The sequence below is a fragment of the Epinephelus lanceolatus genome, chromosome 14, assembly GCF_041903045.1.
Source record: "Epinephelus lanceolatus isolate andai-2023 chromosome 14, ASM4190304v1, whole genome shotgun sequence".
NCBI classification, from domain to species: Eukaryota; Metazoa; Chordata; class Actinopteri; order Perciformes; family Serranidae; genus Epinephelus; species Epinephelus lanceolatus.
Genome location: NC_135747.1, coordinates 18307061 through 18332824, shown reverse-complemented (window position 1 = coordinate 18332824; position 25764 = coordinate 18307061). Strand labels below are relative to the sequence as shown.

General features: G+C 40.9%; 1 protein-coding gene across 2 annotated transcripts in view; it reads left to right on the top strand.

Annotated features, from left to right (window-relative positions):
* LOC117251495 (polyprenol dehydrogenase) overlaps positions 1–22593 on the top strand; it is a 73267-nt gene extending 50674 nt beyond the window's left edge. The window contains exons 5-8 of one of the 2 annotated variants that reach the window (XM_033617827.2): positions 4108–4209; positions 6689–6896; positions 8947–9154; positions 17420–22593. In XM_033617827.2, coding sequence (XP_033473718.2) covers positions 4108–4209; positions 6689–6896; positions 8947–9154; positions 17420–17599 — 698 coding nt within the window. In that variant the 3' untranslated portion in view covers positions 17600–22593. The remainder of the gene's footprint in view (positions 1–4107; positions 4210–6688; positions 6897–8946; positions 9155–17419) is intronic. The other variant, XM_078174417.1, reaches the window with a different exon arrangement.
* Positions 22594–25764: the final 3171 nt, after the last annotated feature.

Below are 25764 nucleotides of genomic sequence, written 5' to 3'. Positions count from 1 at the left end.
AGAGACTTTCCATGGCATTTTTCAGGCTAAAAACATCAGTGCACACACTCTCCTATTATATAAGCTTAATACAACTAATACACACATGTCGTCTTATTTGTATTACTTGTTAGACCACTCTTACTTTCGCTCCTCTCTAGTTAATTGGCTCTTTTCACCACCAGAAGCCCAGTGTAAACAGTTGAGAGATTTTCAGTTGAAGCAAGCTTCTAATTTTTCCAGTAGCTCTTGTGGTACTACAGTGGGTCTTATTGTGCACTGATGTGACAGCACCCATTTCTTATCACATTTAGTGTTCAAAAATTACAGATGCAATTACATAACAACTCTTGTGTCTGCTTTTCCATTCACAAAAAGACATAGCTGTTTGTATGGCAGAGGAAACACAAAGGGGAAGAGGAAGGTGTTGGTCCATGAGCTCTGACGCAGGGTTAGAAATCGCTACTCTTCCATGAAACCATCCTTTGACTTTTGCCCCCTTCAAGACTTCACAAGTCATAAATGTGACATGGTGCATTCGAGTGTCTTTGTTTGGAAGTAATACCAAAAAGCACACTGTGGCAAAAATCGGTTGTTTTGGAGGCAACAGAAGTGTGGGGAGACAATAACAAAATGCCACCTCCACCTTTTACCTTTTTCAGGGCAGACATTTTGACTTGTCACTAAAGGACAGGCACATTATTAGGTGTTATGACTGACATTAACCATGGCTCTGCTTTATTCAAGTGTGCCAGTAGGTCATGACAGTGTGAAAGCGAGCCAGCGCAAAGAATTCCAGGACCCTAAATCCAAAGCAGCTAAATGGAATTCAGCCATCAGTAATTTTACTATTTACATCTGTGTTTTTCCCACTGTGGCATGTTAGAATCTGTCTTAAATGACATGATTAATGAGCAGATGAAATCAATGGACAGTGAAGATTGGGAGTGGGATTTAGGCGTTTTATCAAATCTGAAATCATCCTTTTGAGACCTTTCTGTGGCAGGTCTGTCTCTCTGGTCATTCAGGACAAAAAGGACGAAGACATTTTAAATTCATAGCACTATAAATTTTGCAACCCTCAAGCTGAGTGTCTGTTCTCTACCCTTGAGCAGTCGTCCTCTCCCCCTCCCTTGTTTCAACAACAAGGTTGTGCCACACATTTCAATTAACAATGAAACCGGTTTCAATACTTGATTTTAATCATGCAAACTTGTACCCAGTGACCCACTGTATGACCATCTCTTTGCATACCTATGTTGTTTGTTGATTTAGATTACTTTGGTATGTCATTAAACTGAAAATGATTGCACAGAGAACATAAGTGATACTAAAATAGGGTTTAGTCCATTTGAAATACTGAAAAGTGACAATAAATTATAAAAAAAATCAAGTCTAGAAGAAAGTGACACTTTAAAACTTCATTAAAATGTCAACTTGAAATTGTACAGTACAAATTACATTAAATTGACGGATAAGACAGCAGTGTTACACAAATTCCCATGTTACAGAACACATCAACACTTACACCATTTTGCTATTACATTAGCTCAAAACTGGTTAAAAAAGATAAGTGGTTGTTTAATTTGCAGTGCACAGTTTAATTTATTTTAACATGCAGCTGAAATGATAATAATAATAAATTAGAAATGAAGACTGTGAATGGATTCATTAGGTCATAAACAGCATGTGCGTGTCTAAAAAGGCACTACCTGCTGTCAGTTCAAACAATTCCTCTGTCATAAAAACACAGTCAGTGTGTTCAAGTGGAGGAAGCCGAGCTTTATAGAAGATCCTGGGGTCTTAATTGAGGGCTGGGGGCAGCAGGCTCACGCCAGATCGATGGCATTTCACCCCCAAAGGGCTTTCGAGATATGACTGGCTTGTCTGAAAGGGCCCCATCCCAAGGGAGCCCACTCAAGAGGACAGGAGAGGACTGACAGGCAGGACACACACACATACACACAAATACAGTATGTGCTTGTGGTCCTGCACATTTGCTTGCTTGTATACAATTGAAATGCACACACACACACACACACACACACACTGAAATATAATTAAACTTATGGTCATGTAAATGTACATAATTGGTTTCTCTGCTTCTGTCTTTCTTTTCTTTTCCTTTCCCTCTCTCTCTTGCACACAAACACACACACACACACACACACACACACACTCAGCGGCAGGTGAGTGGCATGGCTTGGAGATAACGCCGCTATCAGACCTTCATCAGGAATGGCTGCACTCTCATCTGTCACAGTGGCTTTTTTCTCTATCAGCTCCATCAACTCTCCTTCCTCAGTCCTCTTCCTGTCTTTGTCCATTATTTGACCCTCCGCAGGCTTACCGGAGCTTTAGGGACGAACAATACGTTATTTTTTCTGATTCTGGAAAGACGTGTGCCGTAATTACAGTACTTCAATACTTCCATGTATGACACTATGTACACTATGTACTTGTGTAGCGCGCTAATTTTGACAAGGTGGTGTCTTAAATCGAACACGGCTCTTGTGCACTTACAAGAAATGACAATTGCAAGCAACGTTTGACCGCTTTGTCTTTTTCTTAATGGCAAACTGCAACTTGACAGACCTTTAACAACAACATATAAAAAGCGGGGTCCAAACAAGTGATCAGCCCTGAGGCTTTGTGCATCTTGAGGCAGACTTGTCATTGTGGATGACCTCCTGGTTCCTTATTTTACAGTCTCATTCTTCTCACTGCTCTCGCTGATACAGAATATTACCCTGTCACCTCTCCAGCGGGAGTGTGTTAGAGAGGCAAATAATGCCACCACTGAGTATCATAACTCTATGGTTTTCCCCGCCAGCCTAAGGAAACACTTAAAATGAAACACCTCAACCCGTTGCCGTTGCAAACACTGCACACATTAGCAAACCTGAAATATGGCACCAGGGAACGTCATTCGGTAAATGTGTTTTATACTCACGACGTGTTTATATTGTCACGCTGCATTTATATTACTGTTATGGTTCAGAGGAGGGATTGGTGAAGTTGTTTTTACTGATTTGGTGCAAAGCAGTGCCACTTGCTGTGAAATTTCACATAGAAAAGAAGAACAATAGGAAACGCAGTACTTTTACAGTCTTAGAATTTGTTTGCTAGCAGAGAAGTGCAGGGAAATGAAATGAGAGCGTGTAATGCGTACTCAGAGGAGGACGTAGGGTGGGAATTTAAAGGCTTTCTTGATGAAATGAGATTTCAATTTACTGTTTAAGATTAGGAGTGACTCTGCAGTCCTGTGGATTGGGAAGGTCATTCCAACAACAGGGAGCCTGATGGGAAAAGAAAGAACATTTTACTTTTATTTATCGCGACAGCAAATAAAGGAGAAGACGGGGAGAGTTGAATGCAAAGCGTCAGAGCTAACGCCTAATCATATGTTTTAGAATTGCATTTGGAAAACTCTATCAGCCTAGCAGTTTGTGAGTAAGTTTGAATCTCTACTTTCTTAGACACACACAAACATGGTGCCAGAGCAGGAAAAGTGCGACAGCTCAACTCAATGTTATGTGACAGTTCAATATGACACACGCTTCAACAGGTTGGAGCAGTGACATGACTGACGTGAGAGACAGACACCATAACATTGACAGAGAGGTTAAGGGGAAGTCTCTTTTCATTGCTGTCTTTGCCTCTGCAGGTATTACAATAAGTGGTGGTGCTTGAATATCGATACTCTTTGTACTGTGCTAAGTAGATGACCTGTCTGTCAAGCTTTTTATGTTTAAGTGTTTCTCTGTATACAGACGCTTACACTTAAGCACACAAAGTCACTTTCACGCCCTGATGATACCAGCTCCTGGGCATTGCTGTCGTACCTGTGTCTTATCATACATTAGACCTGATGTAATGGTGTGTTAAGCTTTGATGGAGCACAGGAAGAAGTATTAGGTTTGAAATAATGTGCTGGAGCAACAGAAGCGTAGCGCTGCCAGTATTGTAGTTTAAGAACTCACCAAGCCCGCTGTAAGAGATGATTAATACACTCTTTGATGTCTTACGGCCAAAATGGCCAGCAGAAATAATCCGTTTACAATGGCTCTGATGTGTGTGTGTGTCTGTGTCTGCGTGCGTGTGTGTGTGTGTGTGTGTGCATTTCAGTGGAGTTCACCAAACTGGACCTAGCCTCTCTGCAGTCTGTTCGTCAGTTTGTGCAGAGCTTCACGGAGCGGGACCTGCCGTTAAACATTCTGGTCAATAATGGTGAGTGATGGAGACGGCATGTTCTTGTCATGTGGGCTGTATACCGCATATATAGAGTAGACCAGTGAGAAAGGTAGACATCCTCTACAAAGCGGTGTAATTTAGATAATGTTACCTGACTGAATTTCATAGGATTTAAAGCATTAAAATCAGCTCACTGAAAAGTCTTGAACACACAGTATATTTTAGCATTTGTGCAAGTGCTGTGTTTCGTATGTGCTCCATCTGGCCGGCTCATCAGTTAGCACAACCTTTTATGTCTTATGTGTCCCCACAGCCCTATCCGCTGAGCTCAAGTACCCGCTCATAGACACCACCCTTTATCCTCCAAATGTGTTCAGTTAAACTGATTTTAAAAAATCTGTTTTTTAACACTTTTAATGATATAAAAGTGGATTTTAGTTGAATTCTTTTTCACACAGTACTTACACCAGAATTTTAAACCAGAAGTTTTTTTAAACTGAAAAAATGTGCTTAAAATATGCAGATAGATGAGGAATACACCTATCAGACACCCAATTAAAACCACTGATGGGTGATGTGAATAATATTGATCACCTTGTTACAATGCATTGTTCTGCTGGGAATCCATGGGTCCTGGTTATCATGTGTATGACATGCACAGTTGCAGACCAAGTGCACCTCCTTATCCGTGGGACATACAGGTACCCCAGAGGTCCTGTGTCCATGCCCGTTCGGGAATGACCCAATGAATACAACAAAGAGCTCAAGGCATCGACCTTACCTCGGTAGTCCCTAGATCCCAATCCAATCGAGCATCCATGGGACACGGTGGTACCACAGAGGTCCCTGTGGATCAGACATGGCTCTGACCTCTCGAGGCATGGACACAGGACCTCTGAGGACTGTCCTGTGGTGTCTGGCACCAGATTCTTTAAGCCCTGTGCTTTTAAACTGGAAAAATGCGCTTAAAATATGCGATGGACTCCTTTCTCATTGCCAGTTTTTTGGTGTATCATGTTCGACATCACAAACACTAGAAAACAGGGTCAGTAAACAGTAGATAGCAGCATGAAGGCCAGTGAAAATGTTACGGTGGTTATCTCTTTTTTCAATATCTGTCTCTAATTTGAAACCCTGTTGGAGTGCTGCTTGGACGGAGACAGATAGAATTTGCGGCTGAGATGACAAAGAGTCACAGAAGTTATCAACAATCACACCGCAAAAGGGGTGAAAGTTGGCGTGGTCATCTGTGTGTCATGTATCCATCACTGCTGATCAGAGCTGGAGCGTATAAATTCCTGCGACTACTGCAGAGTCATTTGCCACTAAAGACAAAAGCCAGATGTTAGTGGATGTCAATGGGTTTTTTTGTGCAATGGGAAAAGGCCCGTAGAGATCCTGAAATTGTCAGTGTTCAGAGTGGGTCTCCTTTCTTTGATTGTATTCTGTCAAAGTTCCGTTATAATCTTTTTCAACTTCTTTGCTTACCTGTCAGCTAGCTTTCATGCACTCTCAATCTCAGCACCTCGAGTTCAGGCCACAGGTGTGATCTGTCTTCTTATTGATGAGTCAGCCACGGATGAGCCACTAAAGAGATCACAAGTGTGATCACACATAATGAACTCTGTGCTGAACACTGCAGACACATTAGAGACCCCCATGGTACAGGTTATTAGGAATATTATTCACCGATTCGGAGCTGTTTGCACAGTATGGGCTCTTGTGTGTACTTTTATCTTGTGTGTCAGATGCATCAGGCACATCAGGCCTACCGAAGAACTTGGATATTAGTGCTCATAAAGGAATTACTCACCATGTTGAGAATACAGTCAACTTCAAACACTGAAACGTAGGGGTGTGATGATTTTCTAAATTCACAGTTCAGTTTAAATCGCCATTGTTTTAATCACTTTTTTTATGGTCCTTTCAGGGATGGCTGGCAGAGGGGTTAGTTTAGAGGGTGGTGGATGAATAAGAAAAAATGGGAAAAATCTGGGCCCTATTAAGTCAAGTACAAGAACATGTCAAGAATACTGAGGAAAACTGAGGTTGATTACCTTTATGAATTAACTTAACTTATAAATAAACTAAATAAAGATTATCAGTCTAGACAAGGACAGAGACAAGGACAGAGACAAGGACTGAGTGCCATGACACATACTTATGTGTGTTAAGGAGAGAGAAGGAGAGAAGACAATGACAGAGAATGGGAGAGAACGTGGAAGGTGGACTATTGCATGCAATGATTCTGTAAGTTATGTATGTCATACTCATCACCAGTCATGAAATCTCAGCATTGTTAGCAGCCATGTTGGGGGTGCCGCCTCATAACGTAATGATAGCTCAATGGGCTGGATTTCTTGAGGTGGCAGAAATTGGCACCACAACACGAGAACAGCGGACATTTATGTTGCAGTTGAGTCAGTTTCAGCACTGTTACACCCCCATTGAAATGTATTTTTGTGTGCTTTAAGTGATTGTATATGTGTGTGTGTTTTTGTTTCTGTGTGTCAAGCGGGTGTCATGCTGGTTCCTGAGGGCCGTACTGAGGATGGATTTGAGCAGCACTTTGGCATAAACTACTTAGGCCACTTCCTGTTAACCTGGCTGCTCCTGGACACACTGAAGGATTCTGGGAAGTGTGGTCATTTCTCACGTGTGGTCAACGTCTCCTCCTCTGCCCATTGCATCGGCGAGATCAGACTTAACGATTTAAATAGCTGGTAGGCTCACACACACACACACGTAATCACAACCATATCAGATGATATATTACAGAGCAGGCCTTTTACAAAAAGAATGATGTTTAAAGAACATTTAATCAATTTGTAAATGATTACTCTTTTATTTTTTTTTTAACTGGGAAATTAGTTTTTTACTTTTCCTACAATCTTATAAGAAACAACAACATTGGACCAACTTGATTTGAGAGATTTGGGAACATGGTGACATCAGATAATTAAACAGGATGTAAACCACCACCAATGACTAAAACTGCAAAAGTAATACCATAGTAGTAAACAAGAATTTAACTTTACCTGTTTTGTTTTGTTTGTTTGTTTGTTGCAAAAACATTTCAAATCCCAACTTGTCACACTCACCTGCACTCTTTCTGTACTGGCATCACCAACACAAGTATCTCATTTTCCTGCTGGCACTAGTGGACAGCTGTTGGCTCCAGTTGGCTCAGTATCATTCCACTTAGCAGCACAGCTGTCCAGAAGCATTAGCAGCCTGAATATCTATATTGTGTTGGGCAAAGGCACACACCAATGTGCTTAGCCTCTCCCAGTTTGTTAAAGAATATAAAGTAATGTAAAATATCAAAAGTTGACGCAAACTTTTTTCAGTTCTGAATGCAGGTGTCCACTATAATAGCTGGCAGGGCCTCAGTGATGCCTACAAGGGTCATTTGAAGACGACAGAAAAATAATATTACAAGATATAACTGTGACCCGATTTTAGCTTAACAGCAATTTGCTACTAAAAGCTAAGATCTTAAGTTGTGAGGTCCTGAATGTAGCTGCCTTGTAGCTAACTGACAAACTTACCTGCTGTAAAGGAAAGGAGAGTTACAGCAGCAGTCTTGTGTGAGGACCTGTCAGTACTGTCAACAGGAGGAAAGGAAAGTAATAGCTGTTAAAAAAAAATCTGATTTTACAGCTGTGTGTGTGAGAGAGAGGTTTTACATGTTGCACTTGTACCACCTGCTAAAATAAAAATATAACATGGAGCATCATTATCCTCAAGTGTGCATACACTCAGGCAGTTTAATCTTGTTTCACAGATGTGTCTTTTAGTAGGAGAAGCTGTTTGCATATGATATTAGTATAATATCACAGGGAGTCTGTGCATCAACGTTTTAAATCAACAGATAGGTAAATATATTGAGTGCTATCAAAATGATATTAAAATCACTTTGCGAGCTGTATATCTGAGCTGTAAATCTTCAAACAGGCACAAACTGCAGATGATAAAAAGGAAGAAACTGCAGTTTAGCGCTGACTTCCTGGTTGGTGTGAAAATTGGATATACCTTTCTGTCTTATAGATGATGCACACATTTTGTTTGACATGGTTGAAGGACAGTCAGGTCAATCACTGAGCTACGAAACACTAAAGGTAGCCAGCACTGGTACTGAGTGACTGATTGGTAATTTCTTGTGCAGATGAACTGTCTGTTTTTACCCTTACACCTCTGTCTTCAAGGTGTAAGGTTTTTTAATTTACTACAACGTGTCTTTTTTAAATCTCTGTTACTCTATGTGTCACTAGTGGCTTCCGCTCAGGAACTACAAATGAATATTAGCTTTTAACCATATCTGGTATAATAGATGTATTGTGCGCTGCCTCTGCTAAACAATAAAAAATAATTAAACTGCTGTCACTTTAATTGCAGATAGTCTGTGCAAGTTGGACTAGAACTCCTGATCTGATCTCCTCCATAGATCTTTGTAGATAGCTGGCACTGCAGCTCTGCAGTCCAACGATGTTGTTTGGTTTCACATGCTTCACATCAATGACACTGTGCGGCCTTGTTGGCTCGTTGAGCCTGATGATTCAGCGAGGTCTTGTTATATTTCCACTAAAAGAAGAACTTGGCCTTGTTGAGCAGGACATGGAAAAATAGCACCTATAGTGGCAACAGTTTATCAGAATAAACTGAAGAGAAAACAGCTGCTTACCTGCCTTTTGTCTGTTATATTTAACAGAAGCTCATTTCATAGTTCCAGTGTAAAGGTCTGACAGTGTTTATTGCCTTCCCCCTCTCCAGCCAGTGTTATTCAGCCCATGCTGCTTATTGTCGCAGTAAGCTGGCCCAGCTGTTATTTAGTTCCCACCTCCACCAGGAGCTGCAGCGTGGAGGCTTCCCACTGAGTTCATGTGCTGTGGATCCTGGCATGGTGGATACTGCTCTCTATCGCCACCTCTGGACGCCCCTCTGCCTGGCACAGAGCGCCATTGCTCGCCTGCTCTTCAAGGTAAAACACTGTCCTGACTTTCATCTTTCATTCACACATTTGATTTATGTCATCCTGCAAGGCAGCAAAGCAGATGTGACAAATATTAAAGCACACGTGATAATTAACTGTGGAAAAATAAAGCTTTGGTTTAAACACAGTTCCACCATTTTTGATCAGAAACCAGATAGCATTATTTATTAACTAAAGCCTTTTTTATAGGTTGTGTAATTTTTCACCCCAATAATTTTATTGTTGCAAAGTACACTTTGTGTTTTTCCACATTACCAATGGGTAGTTTTCCCTCTCAACTCAAAATACTTTGTCTCTAATCCTCGATTTTGATTCAGTTACTTTATGGTTACAGAACATTTGAAGGACACCAAGGCCCTAATCTTTGTTACTTTAAAATTTTCCTTGATCCCTCAAACTGCAGTTTATTTTGCTGTTGTTCTTACTAAATCTCTATTATCTAAATGTCCAGAAGATAATGCGATGTATCTAAGTGTTTTCTAAAGGTCTGTGAAATATGGAAGCCGAGAACGATGGTGCTTGTAATTATTTTTTTCAATTATCTCAAGATAACAGCTTGTTTTCTTGTGATAAGAGTCAATTTTTGTTTATTCTCAAGAAAATAAAAGGCAGATTGCTCAAGATGAAGAGACAGTTTATCACAAGAACACAACTTTTGTTTTTGTTTCTTGAGATCACCAGATGACAATGGAGAACTCTGGTTCATCCAATCAAACCTGATTTCAGCCTTCAAAATCACCGTCATAACTGTTGAGGAGGATTCATAACTGAACTGTTAGTCCTTAATTCAATTCATTTCAAAGAACTTTATTTCCGTTAGGAACTTCGTCTGTGAAGAGCAACAGTGCATATTAAACAAAATAAATAGATAAATACAAATGTTAAAAAGTTACCGTTTTTTTTTCCCCCGTTAAAGGGTTTTTTTTGGGGAGTTTTTCCTTATCCGCTGTGAGGGTCTTAAGGACAGAGGGATGTCGTATGCTGTAAAGCCCTGTGAGGCAAATTGTGATTTGTGATATTGGGCTTTATAAATAAAATTGAATTGAATTGAATTGAATTAAAAATACAAATACAAATGTTAAAAGGAGAGAAAAAAAACAAACACACACACACACCCTCAAGCATACACATACCAGATCAAATCAGCTGTTATTCAATAATCTGATGAATGAGGGTACAAAGCTGGACATGGATCTCTTTGTTTTAAAAGCAAGAGATCTGTACCTGAGACCTGATGGTAGGAGTTTGTAATGGCTGTGCAGTGTGTGGGTGGTGTCTGAAGCTATCTGAAAACCTTTTTGTTTAGTCCTTCTATTGTAGATGCTGAGAAGTGGTTCCTGTGCCAGTCCGATTATTTTACTGCTAATTGTTATGATTTTGTTTAGTGGATTGCGGTGGATGTTGGACAGTGAACCAAACCAGGCTGATATGTTGAAGGAAATAACTGATTCAATGAAACACTTGTAGAAAGCTGCTAAAACTGATTGGTGAACCTGGAGTCTGTGAAGTTTCCTGAGAAAAAAAGAGGCGCTGCTGACATTTGGAGAAGATGGCTTCACTGTTTTTGTGAAAGGTGAGTTTATGGTCGATTATGGTCCCAAGATATCTGTATGAATTGACCCTTTCAATTGGCTGATTGTTAACTGACGGAGGAGGGATGATGGAGGCGGCTTTACGGAAGTCAATCACCAGTTCTTTTGTTATGGAGGAGTTGAGGTCAAGACAGTTCTGCCTACACCACCCTGCAAAAGTGTCCAACTCAGTCTGTATTTGTCCCGGTGAGTCAGTGGTGTCCATGATCACAGTGTCATCAGAGTATTTGATGTAAGTTATGTGATGATGATGTACAGTCTCATGCGTTGATCAATAATCTGACATTTTCATCTTAAATCAGTTGCTACGGTAGTCATGACACCATCTATACATGCTGGCATGTCACTCCTGACCTCTGATAAATATTAGTAATGAGTAATAATTGTTTTCTTGTGATAAAGGGTTGATTATCTCGTTATTTCAGGTTAACGAAGTTTGTGATGTTGAGATAACGGCATTAAAACAACTGCAAACACAGCTGTTCTCGGCTTCCGTAGTGAAAGAAATGCACACCAAAAAAAAAGGACACAACAGATCTGCAATCCAAGTCTTTTGCAGTGATAAAACACATTGTACAAGCTTGTACCCAGAGGAGCTTAGGTTTTCGTTTAATGATTTTAAAGCTGAACTGTTGAAGTTGAAATCTTGGATGTCTGCAGCAAAATGGTGATGATTGCAGTAACTTTGCAGTCCACATGGTCTGCTCTCTTGTTAAGGAACTGCTGCGACACTGTTTAACTTTGTTTAACCTACTGCAGTGACCTGAAACAACAAACTCAAGTGCAGACATTCACGATTTTATTATACAAGATGAAACATACTCAAGCATGCGCACACACACATACACACACTCTATCCACATCACTGAAAATGGAGCTGCTACTAGAAATCAAGGCAGGCTGTTCACTGTATAATATTTTAAAACATTTCTTGCCTAGCTCAAAGCGCTGGCCGCAGGCTGCTGTTAATGTCCCTGGGATTTAATGGAAGGAGACGTGTGTGTGCGCTCCCAAAACTGCAATTGTCACAGGCATTTGCCTCTGAGCACAACCTTTGGGATGGTTCTGCCCCACATACGCAAACACATTAATCACACACACTCATGCATGTAATCATTAACACACACACGCACAAACACACAACCTGTGATTCTCTCCCGTTACGACACCTATTTATGTAGAGCCGTAACATTTAGGTGCATGCAGAGCCAAAAGCTAAGAGATATTGTAGAGAGAGAACTTGAAGAGCTAGAAGAAAGAGGACTTTATTAATCCAGGACGAGAACAGTCAAGGAGGTAGATGAGGAATACATCTATCAGCCACAGATTAAAACCACTGATGGATGAAGTGAATACTATTGATCATTTTATTACAATGCAGTGTTCTGCTGTGAATCCTTGGCAGTGGGTCCTGGTATTCATGTGGATGACATGCACCCGCCACCCAAACACTGTTGCAGACCAAGTACACCTCCTTATCTGTGGGACATACAGGTACCCCAGAGGTCCTGTGTCCATGGCTGTTCAGGAATGGCCCAAGGAATGCGACAAAGAGCTCAAGGCATCAACCCGACCTCTGTAGTCCCCAGATCCCAATCCAATTGAACATCCATGGTACACAGTGGTACCGTAGAGGTCGCTGTGGATCAGACATGGCTTTGACCTGTCGAGACATGGACATAGGGCATCTGGCTCCAGACTCTTTGAGCCCTGTGCATTGCAAGGTGGGGTACTGATACATCCCATAGATGCTTGATTGGTTTGGAATCTGGGGAATTTTTTAGGCCAAGTCACCACCTTGAGTTTTTTAATCACATTCCCCGGGCCATTCCTGAGCAGTTTTTGAGGTTTGGCAGAACACATTGTCCTGCTTGGGAGGCCGCTGCCATCAGGGAGTGCTGTTGCAATGACAAGATGTACTTGATCTGAAATAGTGTTTCACTTGGTGGTGCATGTCAGGTGGCATTCACACAAATGCCAGGACTCAAGGTTTCCTAGGCAAACATTGCACTGTAGAGAGATGATAGATGTTATTTACATAACATGTCAGTGGTTTTAATGTTATGCCTGATCGGTGTAAATATTGACAAAGGCATAAATGATAATAATCTAAAATCACAATGTGATGCTCTTTAATAGTCGATGAAACCGGCAGCACCTGTTGGTAGCGTGCCGCAATCAATATTTGCAGGAAGTAGTCATTATAATTAGTGAATAATGTGGGGAAAGATACAGTATTATTGGCAGACAAAGCAGTAAAGTTTGATACAACAAAGCAACAGGTGAGCAGAAATGAGTAGCCTGTTTTGAGGTTTTTGTATTCCAAAAAAATAATACCGGGGACATGCAAGACACATACACAGAACAACAGACAGTCAAATGTGAGGGTTGGAGCAACAAGGAGTGTTGAGGTGGAGACACCACCAGCCAAACTCTTTGCTGTGCCTTCAGCCTAGCACTCTCACAAAGGACCAGAGTAACACTCTTTACTTAAGAACAAATCATCAGCATGCTGACTACTTCAAACAAAAAAAAAAAGATCCAATTGATGTGAAAATATTCAGAGATGACCTGATTAGATTCCAAGTGTCTGTGAGACCGCTATTTCGTTCCTGAAGAGCTGTGGGTGCTCATTCGACTGATATCAAATCTAAATAATCTGTAAGCCTCTTCTCCAGGTCAAAACAGTTTGGTTTTCTCAGTTTTCAATGAGCAAGTACGGTCCTCTCTACTGTCATTCCATTTACCTTGCCGAACGACTTTATATCTAACACAATTTGATTAAAAAATTTCAATGCCATGGTGAGAAATACTCCTAGGTCTTTTTGCCACTGTGATCTTATATTTATGCAACAGCTATAAAAAGTTCATGAATTTTCTGAAGTTGGGAAACTCTTTGCCACTCACTGCCGCCTTTTTGTTGTTGCTTTTTTGTCATTAGTGGTTATGTTTAGCGGTGATGCCCTTAGCAATGTAACTTCCTAGTAAAATCTTTAACTGTTTGTACTGAAAGCCCTTGGCATAATTTAAATGATACTGCATTTTCAGTTCATTAAATCGCATATTAATGGCACCAGAAAGCAATTGACACAGTTTAGTAATATTTTTCTGCTGCCAAACCCTATTAAAAACCAGTTACCCTACAGCTGTGAATAGTGAATTCTTCCAAATTGGACATGAAGACAGGGATAACCCAGAAATAGAAAGGCATCTATGAAGTTCTTTAGCCATGGCCCATGAATGGAAAGCTTTAACCCACTGTATACACATTGGACCACAGTCCAATTTTAAAAGTATAAATATTAAATATGGGAGGAAAAAGTGGCTATTTAATCCTGTCAACTGATGCCTCAGCATCCATCGACACTGCCACAGCTGCATGCTGAACTGTACCGCTCTTGACATCATATTTAAAAGCGTCCTTGTGCTACTAGAGGTGAGGCGGCCAGCGTGAAACCCCACTTGATCGACATGAATTAAAGATGAAACCACTCACTCGAGATGTATTGCAAGCGTCTTTGAAAACACATCATTATTCAGCAGACTTAGTAATGGAAATTATTCATTTGCAAAATGGTCTTTGCCTGGATTTTGCAACAGAAGAATCACAGTAAAATTCGTACTGTGCGGCATTGACTGATTGACAATAATGTCATTACATAGTAAAGTGAGGAAGGGGATCAGTACTGCATTTATGAAAGTCAATACTGTGACACTCCTTTCCTGGTGCTTTTTGAAGAGCCAACGTGTTGATTGCAGCCTTTATCTCTGACTATGAGAAATTGTCTTTCCAAATATTCTATCTCAGTTTCTTTTAACAAAGCCAAAGACAACCATTCAGATTTATATAGTTTTGAGTTATTCTTTTTATTTTTTATTTTTTATTTTTTTTATGAGGTTCAAATATTAGCTCTTGTCTTTATGAATGACAGGAAATGAGGAGTTATTCTGGGTTTGTTTCAGTTTTAGGGCTAATATTTGATCACTTTATCACCACTCCCAAACTGTTTTCTCCTAAGTTTTTGTAGTACAAATTATGTTTCTGCATGAACTATAATGTAGTTTGCAAGTAGCACTAATGTCTTTCATTCTGAATCGTTGGGGTCCCTCATATACTATTGTTCTAACTTATTTAGTTCAGCGATCAAAATGTGCTTTCTTACAAATATCTCCCTGTTCTTAGCTGTAGTGTATCTGTCCTTTTACAATGACATAAGTCTCTCATGCCCTAACGAAGAATTATTGAACTGTCAAAATCTTGTTTTATGTTTTTCCAGAGATGGGAAGTAAAAAAAAAATATTATTACATTCTCGCCTAAAGGCATCTAGCAGTGGGGTTGCAGAACTGACACTTGGTGGCCAACGTGAAAAGCACAAATGATCCTGTCTAGAGCCAGTGTTTGGTTGTCCGTTCTACTACTGTAGAACAACATGGGAGACTCTGTAAGCGAGGTCCCCCTCCATTATGTGGATGCAAGTCAGTCATTCTGTGGTAATAAATAATTAAACCCATTGTTTTATCTGGAGCTGATGATGGAAGAAGCTAAGGAGTGAGCCATCTCACTTGCTATTTATCTCTGTTGACAGTTGCATATACGCAGTATTGATCAGTCCCTCCTGAATGGCGGTTGGTTAAGACAAAGTTTCTGAACTGAAGCACAGGCAAGCATTTTAATTACCCAGGGAACAGGATTTCAGTTGGGTGGTGTTAGAGGATGTGGCAAAACTCCAACTATGCAATGCGCAGTTTGTTGAGAGCAAGGCAGATACAACGGGGTTGTTGTACACAGGCACGTCTTTTTGTCCTTTGCTGTTATTTTATAACCGCCTATAAATTAAACTGTTTTTATATGGATAAGTAAAAAAAAGACTTTGGGCATGTAGATTTCTAACCCACTTGTTAAAAAAAACATTACTGCTGAGCCTTTTATATGTTAACAAATATATTTATTTTTTTATATATATATTTATATATATATATGTATTTTGTTATTTTCAAGAAAACAATTTAAGTATTGGAACGTCACACGCCAAGGACATTCTGTCTTGGGTAAATACATCTCAGAGAGGAAGGGAAAGGACAGGAAACATTTACAAAAGTAAACAAGACACAATAATGCTGCTGGATACAACATCCCATGGGCAGGAAAATCCAGGCCTAGAAATGGTTTGGAAGTAAGAGAATGTTTTGGAAAAGTTTTGAATATATATGGTTTTGGCTATTGTTTAATATACATTCATAAATCCCATCCCAAAACATGTCTGATATAACATTAAATACATTCCTAATGTTAATAATTTAAAATTTAATGCTACGCTGTGTGACCATTGAAACGTCACTATTATCGTGTGATACACATAGACCAGACTGGCATCTCATCATCACATTATTGCATGATCTCCAAGGCCACACCCGTTTTCCAGTCACAGATCCATGTGGATGAGGGAAGACTGATGGGTCATGGCAGCGATCAACCTTAATTTCGTAAGGTATTGCGAACAATTATTTGACATGTCTACGAAACAAATGTTTGTTTGCCAAGAAAATGCATACAAACTTGTCAAAACTATAATCTAAAGACCCGGCAAATTGCACTGACATTTGTAGAATCTTTAGTTTTCTGTTCCCCAAAAGGGGTGTGGCCTTCACACTCATATGTGACGGTCTGGTCTGTTGGCGTAAGCAGCCAGTTGGCAGCAGGTATGTCTAACAAGCAAGTAAAGTTAGCGAGCACTAGCAGTTTTGCTCTAAAAGGCCTACCCATTTTAAACTTGTTAAATATAGTCACGGAGATGGGGTTAAATATTGTTTAAAAATTATGGAAAAGTTTTGAAAAATTCATTAGTAAAAATGTGTGGGAACCCTGGAAGAAGTAAAGATTAATAGCCCCTTTAATGCCACCAGACAGCCAATAGAAAAATTACAAGGGCGAAGGTCTGACACTTTTGCTGGAAAGTCATAAGCAATCAGACATTATGAGCAATGAAATTACTGGCCTGTATCCATGGAAATGTTTGTTTGATTTTCTTCTCACCAAAAGTTGCTCTCCACAATTAAACCCTTCTGTGTGTGTGAAAACACAGCAACATGAATAATGTAGTAAAAGTAGTGTTTGCCTGTATCGTCACTTGTACTGAAAGATTTAGCCCTGCAAGCAAAATACTAATTCATTCAGAGGAACAATTAAAATTCATGCTTGGAAATATTGTGGAGTACTACAACACACACAGAGACAGACACACACATTGATTCAGTATGCAAGTGTACTGTTGATGCTCGCAGGATGTGATCCCCTCTCTGCTCTGAAACCTGCTCCTGGTCTCACAGCTGACACTGAGATCATTGTTAAAATGCATCAGCCCTAACACTCGTGCACATGCACACTCAGGCATGCATACACATACACACCCACACACACCCTGAGCCTTGTTTTCCCTGACGCTAACATACAGTGACATTGGTCCTCCTCCGGCATTCACACAAACAAACACACACACTCATACACATGTTTTTTGCAGTTATAACTTGTTGTTGAACTTGTCATCCTGCAGTCACTCCAATTCCTTTTGATGCTTATAGAAAGAAAATCAGATATGTGTATATATTCATATATATTTATAGGTGTGTGTGTGTGTGTGTTTGTGTGTGCGTTTTTCTCAGACTCCTGCAGAGGGCGCTGCCACTGTTGTGTACGCCGCTCTGTCACCGGCCCTGGAGGGGGAGTGTGGTGGAGGCTACTGGGCCAATGGGCGTAGGGAGATGACAACACCACCCACCTTTGACCCCCAGCTGCAGCTGAGCCTATGGGAAACCAGCTTCCAGTTGCTGGGCCTGCAGTAGCATGGGACGAACAGACGACTAACTGGACTACACCTCGATGGAAGCATCAGATAAAGACCCTTAACTCGGGCCAACCAGCCGCCTTCTCCTTCTCCCTTTTTATCTCAGTGTTTTTATTTTCCCACTCATACCTCACATCGAGGTGTTTGTAGCGATTTATGTTGACAATCTCACAATCCACCGCTGAACTGTGATGGTTATTAGGGGAGTGAAGAGCTCGTATTCATGCCAGACCCACCAAGGAAGGGCTACAGGGGATGGATTTTTTTTCTGCTATGAGCAAGCAAACACATACAAACACTATCGATATATGATTTTGCTGTCGTAGAGACTGGGCAGCTGCTAACATTTAGTTATGAACAGATATCAGTCGTCATCCATCTCTGATATGGTGAAGTTCATTCCCTGATCATAACAAACCTGATGTCCGGCCAGAGAAATCATTCCACGGTGTCACGTTCAAAAACCTGCAATGACACCTGCCTCACTCTGCCTTAATGTCATTAGTCTGGCTTGCAGTGAAAACGTTCGCTGTCCCTCAGTGAGCTAAATGCTGCTTTAGAGGCTTTTTCATCCTGACAATAAAAGTCTTGGCAGACATTAAGATGCTTTTTGGACATAATAACATGTCAGTTCAAAAGCTGAGTTTTGGCGTCGTACACTGGCTTCAGGATGACGTGTCGGTCAAGCCCTAGCACACACACACACGAACACACACACATTCAGGCACCGTAACAATGACTTGATTTTTCAAGTCTGAACCCACCTTGCTGTGGCAAGGGAATGTGATGTCATCAGTTGGCTTTTACAAATCACGATATAACAGATCATCTCGCAGTACTGCACCTTATTTTCGGGTTCCTTCTCGTGCTTTTAATGGTCGCTACTGAATCCTCATCCTAACTGCTGGTAGGTGTATAATAAGCTGTGTTTTAGGTGAATTTCGTTGTTCTTATGAAGATGCTGGGAAAACACGATCAACGCCTCTTTTCTTTCTCTCTCTCCACGGCTCAGCAATCCAACGAAAAACGTTCCTTCGGACTGATCAGGGGATTTGGGACAAGACACTGAATAAAAGGGAGAGATCCCATGTAAAAGTAGGCCTAAATTTGGAATAATTCCCTCCTATAGACCCAAGAGTGATGAGACAGTCGGTTTTGTTGTGGGGAAGAGGACATTTTGTGAAGCCAGGATTTCCAGACGTTTGTGTTTGCTTTTTTCTGCTCAGAAACAAAAAGGGATCGATGGGGAACCAACACTCTGTCCCCATTTTCCTTTGTGATCTGTGTTAATCGGTTTTACTGTGTCTGTGATACACGTGTGTGTTTTAATGATCATGAGTTGAGAATTCACTCATGCTCTAGACCCCATTCATTTCGATGGATAGCACAACAATGACCACTGGAAGACGAGGGAGAGGGAAAGCACTTTTTTTTTCTCAGTATTTAAACTGTGATTGGTTCCTCATTGCTGCTGTTGCCGCTTCCTCATTTGGCGCCACTCCCAGTGCATTGTGGGATTGAGATTTCCCAGTGGTGAGAATCAAACTCCATCTGCTGAGCTGACACACACACTCACTCGGAAACATTGGAAGCTGTACATCCAGGCACAGGCTTATCTAAACAAGCACACAGCAAACAAACACGTCTGTTACTCATGCAGGAAAACACTCACGCACACGAACACACACACACACGCACATTGCACCATAATGCCATCTCCACTGTGATAAACCATTTTAGCTGTGAAGATGAAAAGTTTGATCTCAAATTAACAAGTTTTGGCTAAAATAAATCTTGCCCCACATGCCATCTCATTGCTGTACGTGTATAATGTTGCTTTGAATACTGCCACTGAGCATCCAGCAATCGTTACCGTATGTGAAGCAATAGTATCACTGTGGTAGCTAATTCAGCCAGTAGCACAGAGCCAGACATTCAGAATAGGAGCCCAAGAGAGTGAAAGTGTATAAATGAAAAATATACCAGCTTCAAGTTACCCATAATATCAGGAATTCAAAATTTCTCCATCTACATTTGTGAAAAAGTTTCTAGAAGATGTTTTTAATGTGCAGTGTTTTAAATGGTTCATTTAAAGTTGTATTGTTTTTCAGGCAGTTTGAAGATGTGTCAGGGGCCGAATCCTCCGAAGGTGCAGCCCTGTGAAGGTCAGGTTGAACCTGCTCCTCCCCGTCAAATGAGATGCCAGTCTAGGCTTACAGAGATAAAAACTAATGATGCATTCAGGCGCTCATCGTCAACTCAGTCATAGGATTTTGCCATCAAACAGCCAACGAAGTTTCCAGTAAGAGCTGTGATGTTAAACACCACGTGGCCCAGGTTAAAGGTAGATATATACGTATGACTTCCATTTATTTGTAATGCCCTGTGATCAACACGTCCATGCTGCAAATAGTGGAGTTCATGCCTTCCATTATTTACAACCTCTTGTCGGTGTAGTCCACGTGAAATGATTACCGGTGATGAAGTACCAGGTCAATGTGACGTGATCGCGTGAATTTACGAGTTTGACAACGATTGCCTGAATGCTTCATTGAGCAGTCAATCAGCGCACAATGGATTTAGGGATCTTAAGGGGCCAGCTATTTAAAAAAAAGGAGCGGCAGTGTTTCTTGGCCTTTTGTGAAGGAGCCTTTGAAATGTGACAGGCCTTGTTAGCTCATTATGATGAAATACAGAGTCTGGATGGTCCGTCTTTAAAAAATGCTGCGTTCATGTCATAAGGGATGGATCGTAGAGATAGAAGAGATTACCATGCTCACAACTTGTGTGCGTTAGTCCTGCAAGTCAGTGACTGGATTAGTTGAATATTGATTGAACATTGACAAGCTGGAAGCTGATAATTACGATAACTCTGATATGGCATGAATGTAGCATAACTTCAGGAAAACACATCACAGCTTAACTTAGTTCCGATTGGCAGGCTAAATATCAATACTTGAGGTAGGGACGGCCATAAATTTGTAACTTAATTACTTTATTTAGACGTCAGTTTTGGATAAACATATGAAGACATGATTTGATGGGACGCAGTGACCCAAATGCTATCTATTAATATCTGTAAATATAAAATGATGTTAGATGTCTGTCAACTTTTTTTAGCTTGATTTTGGCAAGTAAGCTATTTTGATTAAATGAAATGTGCAGTCTAAGCTGTTTAATGTTAAACTTAACCCTAACCCTATACCTGACCTGCATTTTCACTTGGATGTTCATTTCAGACCTCATTCTTACGTTAGATTTCTTCTTTCCAAGAACTTGAGTACTAATTAGGCGTTACCTAATTTGAAAGAGAGTCGCTGACTCCAGTGAGCCAATCAGAGTTCTGTGTGTGGACTTCGATTGAATTAAACCAATTTCAATTTCGCTTTTGACTGACTGACTGAACATCATTTTGCCAAATATCATGATCCTTAGTTTATTAGAGAAGGAAGTTGAATTCATGTTTGAAATCCTAATTTAAAGCGAACATCTCTTAGGTTTGATGGGTTTTTTTGGGTGTAGTAGTTGTGTGGAAATTGACTCTAAATGCCAGCAATACTCCTCAGTTCTTGAGCACCTTTTCTTCTACTCAGTGCTGTCAAACTGCTCGGAAACCAACTGTTTTATCGCCTCAGTGCTTCCTTGTTCGACTGCGTGGTTCCCCGAGGCTACTGTAAGGTACTGACTAAATAACAGAATAACAGACAACAAAAACCTAGGCCTGTTAAACAAATGCGCTCACTTCCCTTCACACAAATACAAACACCAGCTTACTACTCAGCAGTGCTCATTTAAAAAAAAGTACATGGCTACAGTGTGAGCTACATCCTGTCAAAGAGCTACCGTGTTTTGCACAGTCAAGCCGCCACAGTAGATGTATTAATACCTGAGAGGGAGAGACAGGGAGAACGTCACTGGCTGTCTTTCCTATTTGAGCACAAGGTTTTCCAAAGACGAGGCGAGGAGGAGTGTGAGGGTCTGCCTTGGTGTTCTTGTTGTGTCAGCGCACAGACGAGGGCTGCTAAATTATCAATGATTACCTTGTTATATATTTACCGTACTCCTGAAGCGCTCTACACAGACAGGACAACACAGTGAAGTTTCTGAACTTGAATGGAAAATATATAAAAAGAGCAAAAAAACAAAACAAAAAAAAAAACAGCCCAAGTAACTGTCTGTGATATTGTCTTTATGTGATTTACTCGTATATGATCATTTTAAAGCGTTGTCGCCGCTGGACATTGACCAGTGGAGCTGTGTGTAGACTGACAACCTTCTAATAGCCATTCTTCTTTCTGACCTGGGATTACATTTATATTAAATGTTTCAGTCCCATGTTCTGCAAATCCTAAATGTGTATATGTATAGGAAGAGAGATACTATAAAGATGTATACAGGGGGTGAACAGATGAGCTGAGTCCTTACTCTGGTACTAAGAGAAAACACATGCAGACATTTACGTGTCCTTTCACCTTTATTGCCATATCGCCCTATACCATTGTCTCCTTTGACTGCAAGTGCGACCTTTCCCTTGCATCCCTGCGGGCTGCACATAGAGGATGTTTCCACCTCAGATCCAGTGTAAATATTCAGTCCATCTGGTTCCCTGAGGATTTATGAAATGTGCAAAAATGTTTTATTTTTATCATTATTTTTGTTGTTGTTGAGATACACATCTTATTGCTTTTGCCGTGCCTAAGAAGAAAATCTCCCTCATACGTGTGTAACTGTGAATTTTTTCATGTAGAAATGAGCTTGTAGAAACTGTGATTATCGTCTTGTCCTGTGCATTGCCGTGAGTTTTTTCTCTCTTTGGAGTGATGGCGGTGGAGGTCACGAGTGTGTGCGTGTCAGAGTGCGAGTGAGTGCGTATGTGTGTGTCTAGATAAGGGAGTTCATGTCCATGTTTTTTGTCAATGGTTGTGACATTCCAGCAGCAGCCACCACCTTTTCTATTATCCAAAGCCTCTCAATAAACATATCATTGTGCCACTCTTGCTCTCTGTCCTTTACACTGTGTGTGAGTGAGAAACTGTCAGACTGATGACACACAGCATGAGACAGCGAGCCTCGAGCACAGTCTGAACTTTGGAGATATTCTGAGATCCACCACTGAAACTCATACACACACACACACACACACACACACACACAGTCGTGTTTCCATCACTTCATAGGACTTTACATTGACCTACCCTAACCATATTCACCACTTGTGTAACTCTACCCTGAATCCGAACCTAACCTTAAATCAAGTCTTCACCCTACATTTAATGATCAACCTACATTGTGGGGACTAGGTTTTGTCCCCATAAGGAAGGTGAGTCCCCATAATGTCACTGTGTAAACAGATTAATGTCCCCACAACATGAGTTATAGACACACACATACATACATTTGCCATCGGGTCAGAATTTTGTCTATTTGTTGTTTCAGTTTGTCCTATTATCAGATTTGGACCATTTAGTGTTTCACTGATACCTTCAAAAATACACTATGCAGGATTATTTTTTTTTATAACCCAGGGCCCCAATGGGAGGGAGGCCCTCGAAAAACCTGGCATGAAAAGTCTGCCTTTGATTGCAGTTTTTTAATTTGTAAGTAATTAGTGACATAACTAAATGTCAATCAGGAGAGACTTGTTTTTTTAGTGAAAAGAATGTTAACATGCGCACATAAGAATGAAAAATGTGAAACGTCTTTGACCCCCCCCCCCCCCCCCCCCCGCAGTCTAGACGCAGGTGGTGATAGAGGTAGTGAGGCTAAGATGCTGAGAAGATGGAGAAGTGCTCGTGATCTGGATGAGTAGAGGAATGAGCCTCTGTTGAGCTTGTCCTGGACTCTGGATACGATGGCTGGAGGTGAACAGGAGAGCAGCAGAGAGCTGGCTGATAGAGATTGTGTCAAAGTTTGATTGGATAACTAGAAGAGTGAACACCCATAGTCAGCCGATGAAGCAGTGGGAGTGGGAGGGAGAGAATTGTGGATGGATTAGCGCAAAGAAAGTCTTCCTGATTGAACTTTCGCTGAGCTTCATTTTAATTGACTGAATACATTGTTATAAATACTGAACTTATAGTGGAAGCTCTCATAGGTCTCTCTAACCCCTTTAAGGCACAAAATGGTTTAGTCCATCCCGCATTAGGACTCGACTCTTAATGCAGCTGAAGCTGAGTGAGTGACTGCTTAAGTTGCTGGAGCACCAATATTCACTGTCATGTCTTTCCCCCAGAGGGAAATCAGGATTCCAAAAAAGAAAAGGAAAACTGACTTGGTAAAAAAAATAATAAAATTCAAAAGGTGCGTGAGAGAGGCATGGATCAATAGAGCAAGGGCTGGGGGCCCCAAGAGACTGCTTATGCAGAAGGCCCAGAATATGGTGCTATGACCCACTCTCAGTGTGTGGCGGTGACTCTGCCCTCTGCCTGTATTTTCTTATTTTGTTCTTATTTGCTGTCTTCAAAACATTCCGTGTGTGTACCCCCACAGCACTCAGGTGAGGTTGAGACTTTATAAAAAGGTAACAGACTGTAAGCAGGAGGCATGTAAGAGACACAGTGCAGAAAAAATGCAAATGTAGGGAGGGGAAACACCAAACGAGAGTGAATATGGGGTTGGCCTCTACTTTCACTTTTGCTGACAATCCTGCACACTATACCTTCAAATAGTAGTATGCTATTACAATACGTTTTTTTCAGGACATGTGTACCAGTGGTCCTAAAATGAATAACCAACCTGATCTACCTGAGCTGCAGCTGCTAAAACGTATCAGCACTATTTTTGATTATAGATAGACCTCTACCTGATATGGTCTTTTGTAGCCTGACAACTGACAGATTGTTGATATTATTTAGAGATGAATGTTAGAGTCAATCTTTCAAACTAGCAAATTAGATTTAAAGGTGACCTGTTATGCCTTTCCCTTTTATCTGTCATATAATGTTACAGTGTTGGATGTTCATAGTAAACGTGGCAGTTTCAAATAACAAGGTGAACATATGTAAAATTAACCCCTAGCCACATGCTAACATCAGGAGAACATGTAAACTTGGTTGCCGATGTTGCTGATTTCTCCCTGATTTTGGATCATATTCCTGCTGGAGAATTTTCAGAATCAGATTCAAGTTTAAACACTTTTGTTGGAGGTTTTCAGGGCAGAAACCACCAAATGCGATGTAAATGTTTGTGTTGCATTAGTCTCTATATACAAACTCTACATTCAGTGAATGTAGAGTCTGTAGGCAAACCCCGGAGATCTTGCCTCCGGAAGAAGAGCGGAAGAGCCCTGGTTTCTGGTTGTAGGGTGTTTGTAGTCCGCGTGATATTGACCAATCACATTTGAGCTGGCTGCAGTTGTTAACAGGTTAAACGGTCCGTGCGTTGAAGTAACGAGGCAGAACATAATTGGCGTCACTGCAAACTCTGAATCCATCGCAATGGTTCAGCATATTTACGTTGGAAACGGAAATTCGCCTCCTCTGCCCAAATCAAACTGGAATGCCAAAAAATCGGGCCCCAGAGGCTGTATCACCGTCTGCCAGAAGTCAGATGCCGAATACATCTGATGGGTTCCGAGAATGGTGTTGTGTTAGCCGTTTAAGTTTTGAAGGCTAGAATATTTTGTGTTGACTGCTTCATACGGGTGAGTAACGTCATACGTGCGTGAAATTGCTGAATCAATGAATGAACTTCTGCCGGTACATCCTCGGCATCATACATCCCCAGAGGCTCTCAATGCTGATTGGCTATTGCGGCACAAATTGGTTGCTGAAGTTCAAATTTTCAACTCTCGTGAATAAGTGTATGGCACAAAATTGCACTACTCACTTCATGTGCGCTACTTAATTTGCATATCTTGCGTCATCCGCATTAAGTCCATTGCGCTACCTGACGGGAATTCCGTTGTTATTACATCTTTACATTGACTTTACATGTAATTCACTCGCGCAAATTGTTCGATTTGACAACATTACAGTCTTTACCCAGCTGCAATGACACCAAGATCGCAGAAGCATGACCCGGACCAATCATCGCAGACTGGGCTATTTTCGGGAGGGGGGCTTAAAGAGACAGGCACAAAAATGGAGCATTTCAAACAGAGGGTGAATACAGGTATATTCAGGCAGATAGTATGAGAAAAGTTAAGTGGTTTTGAAAACGAAA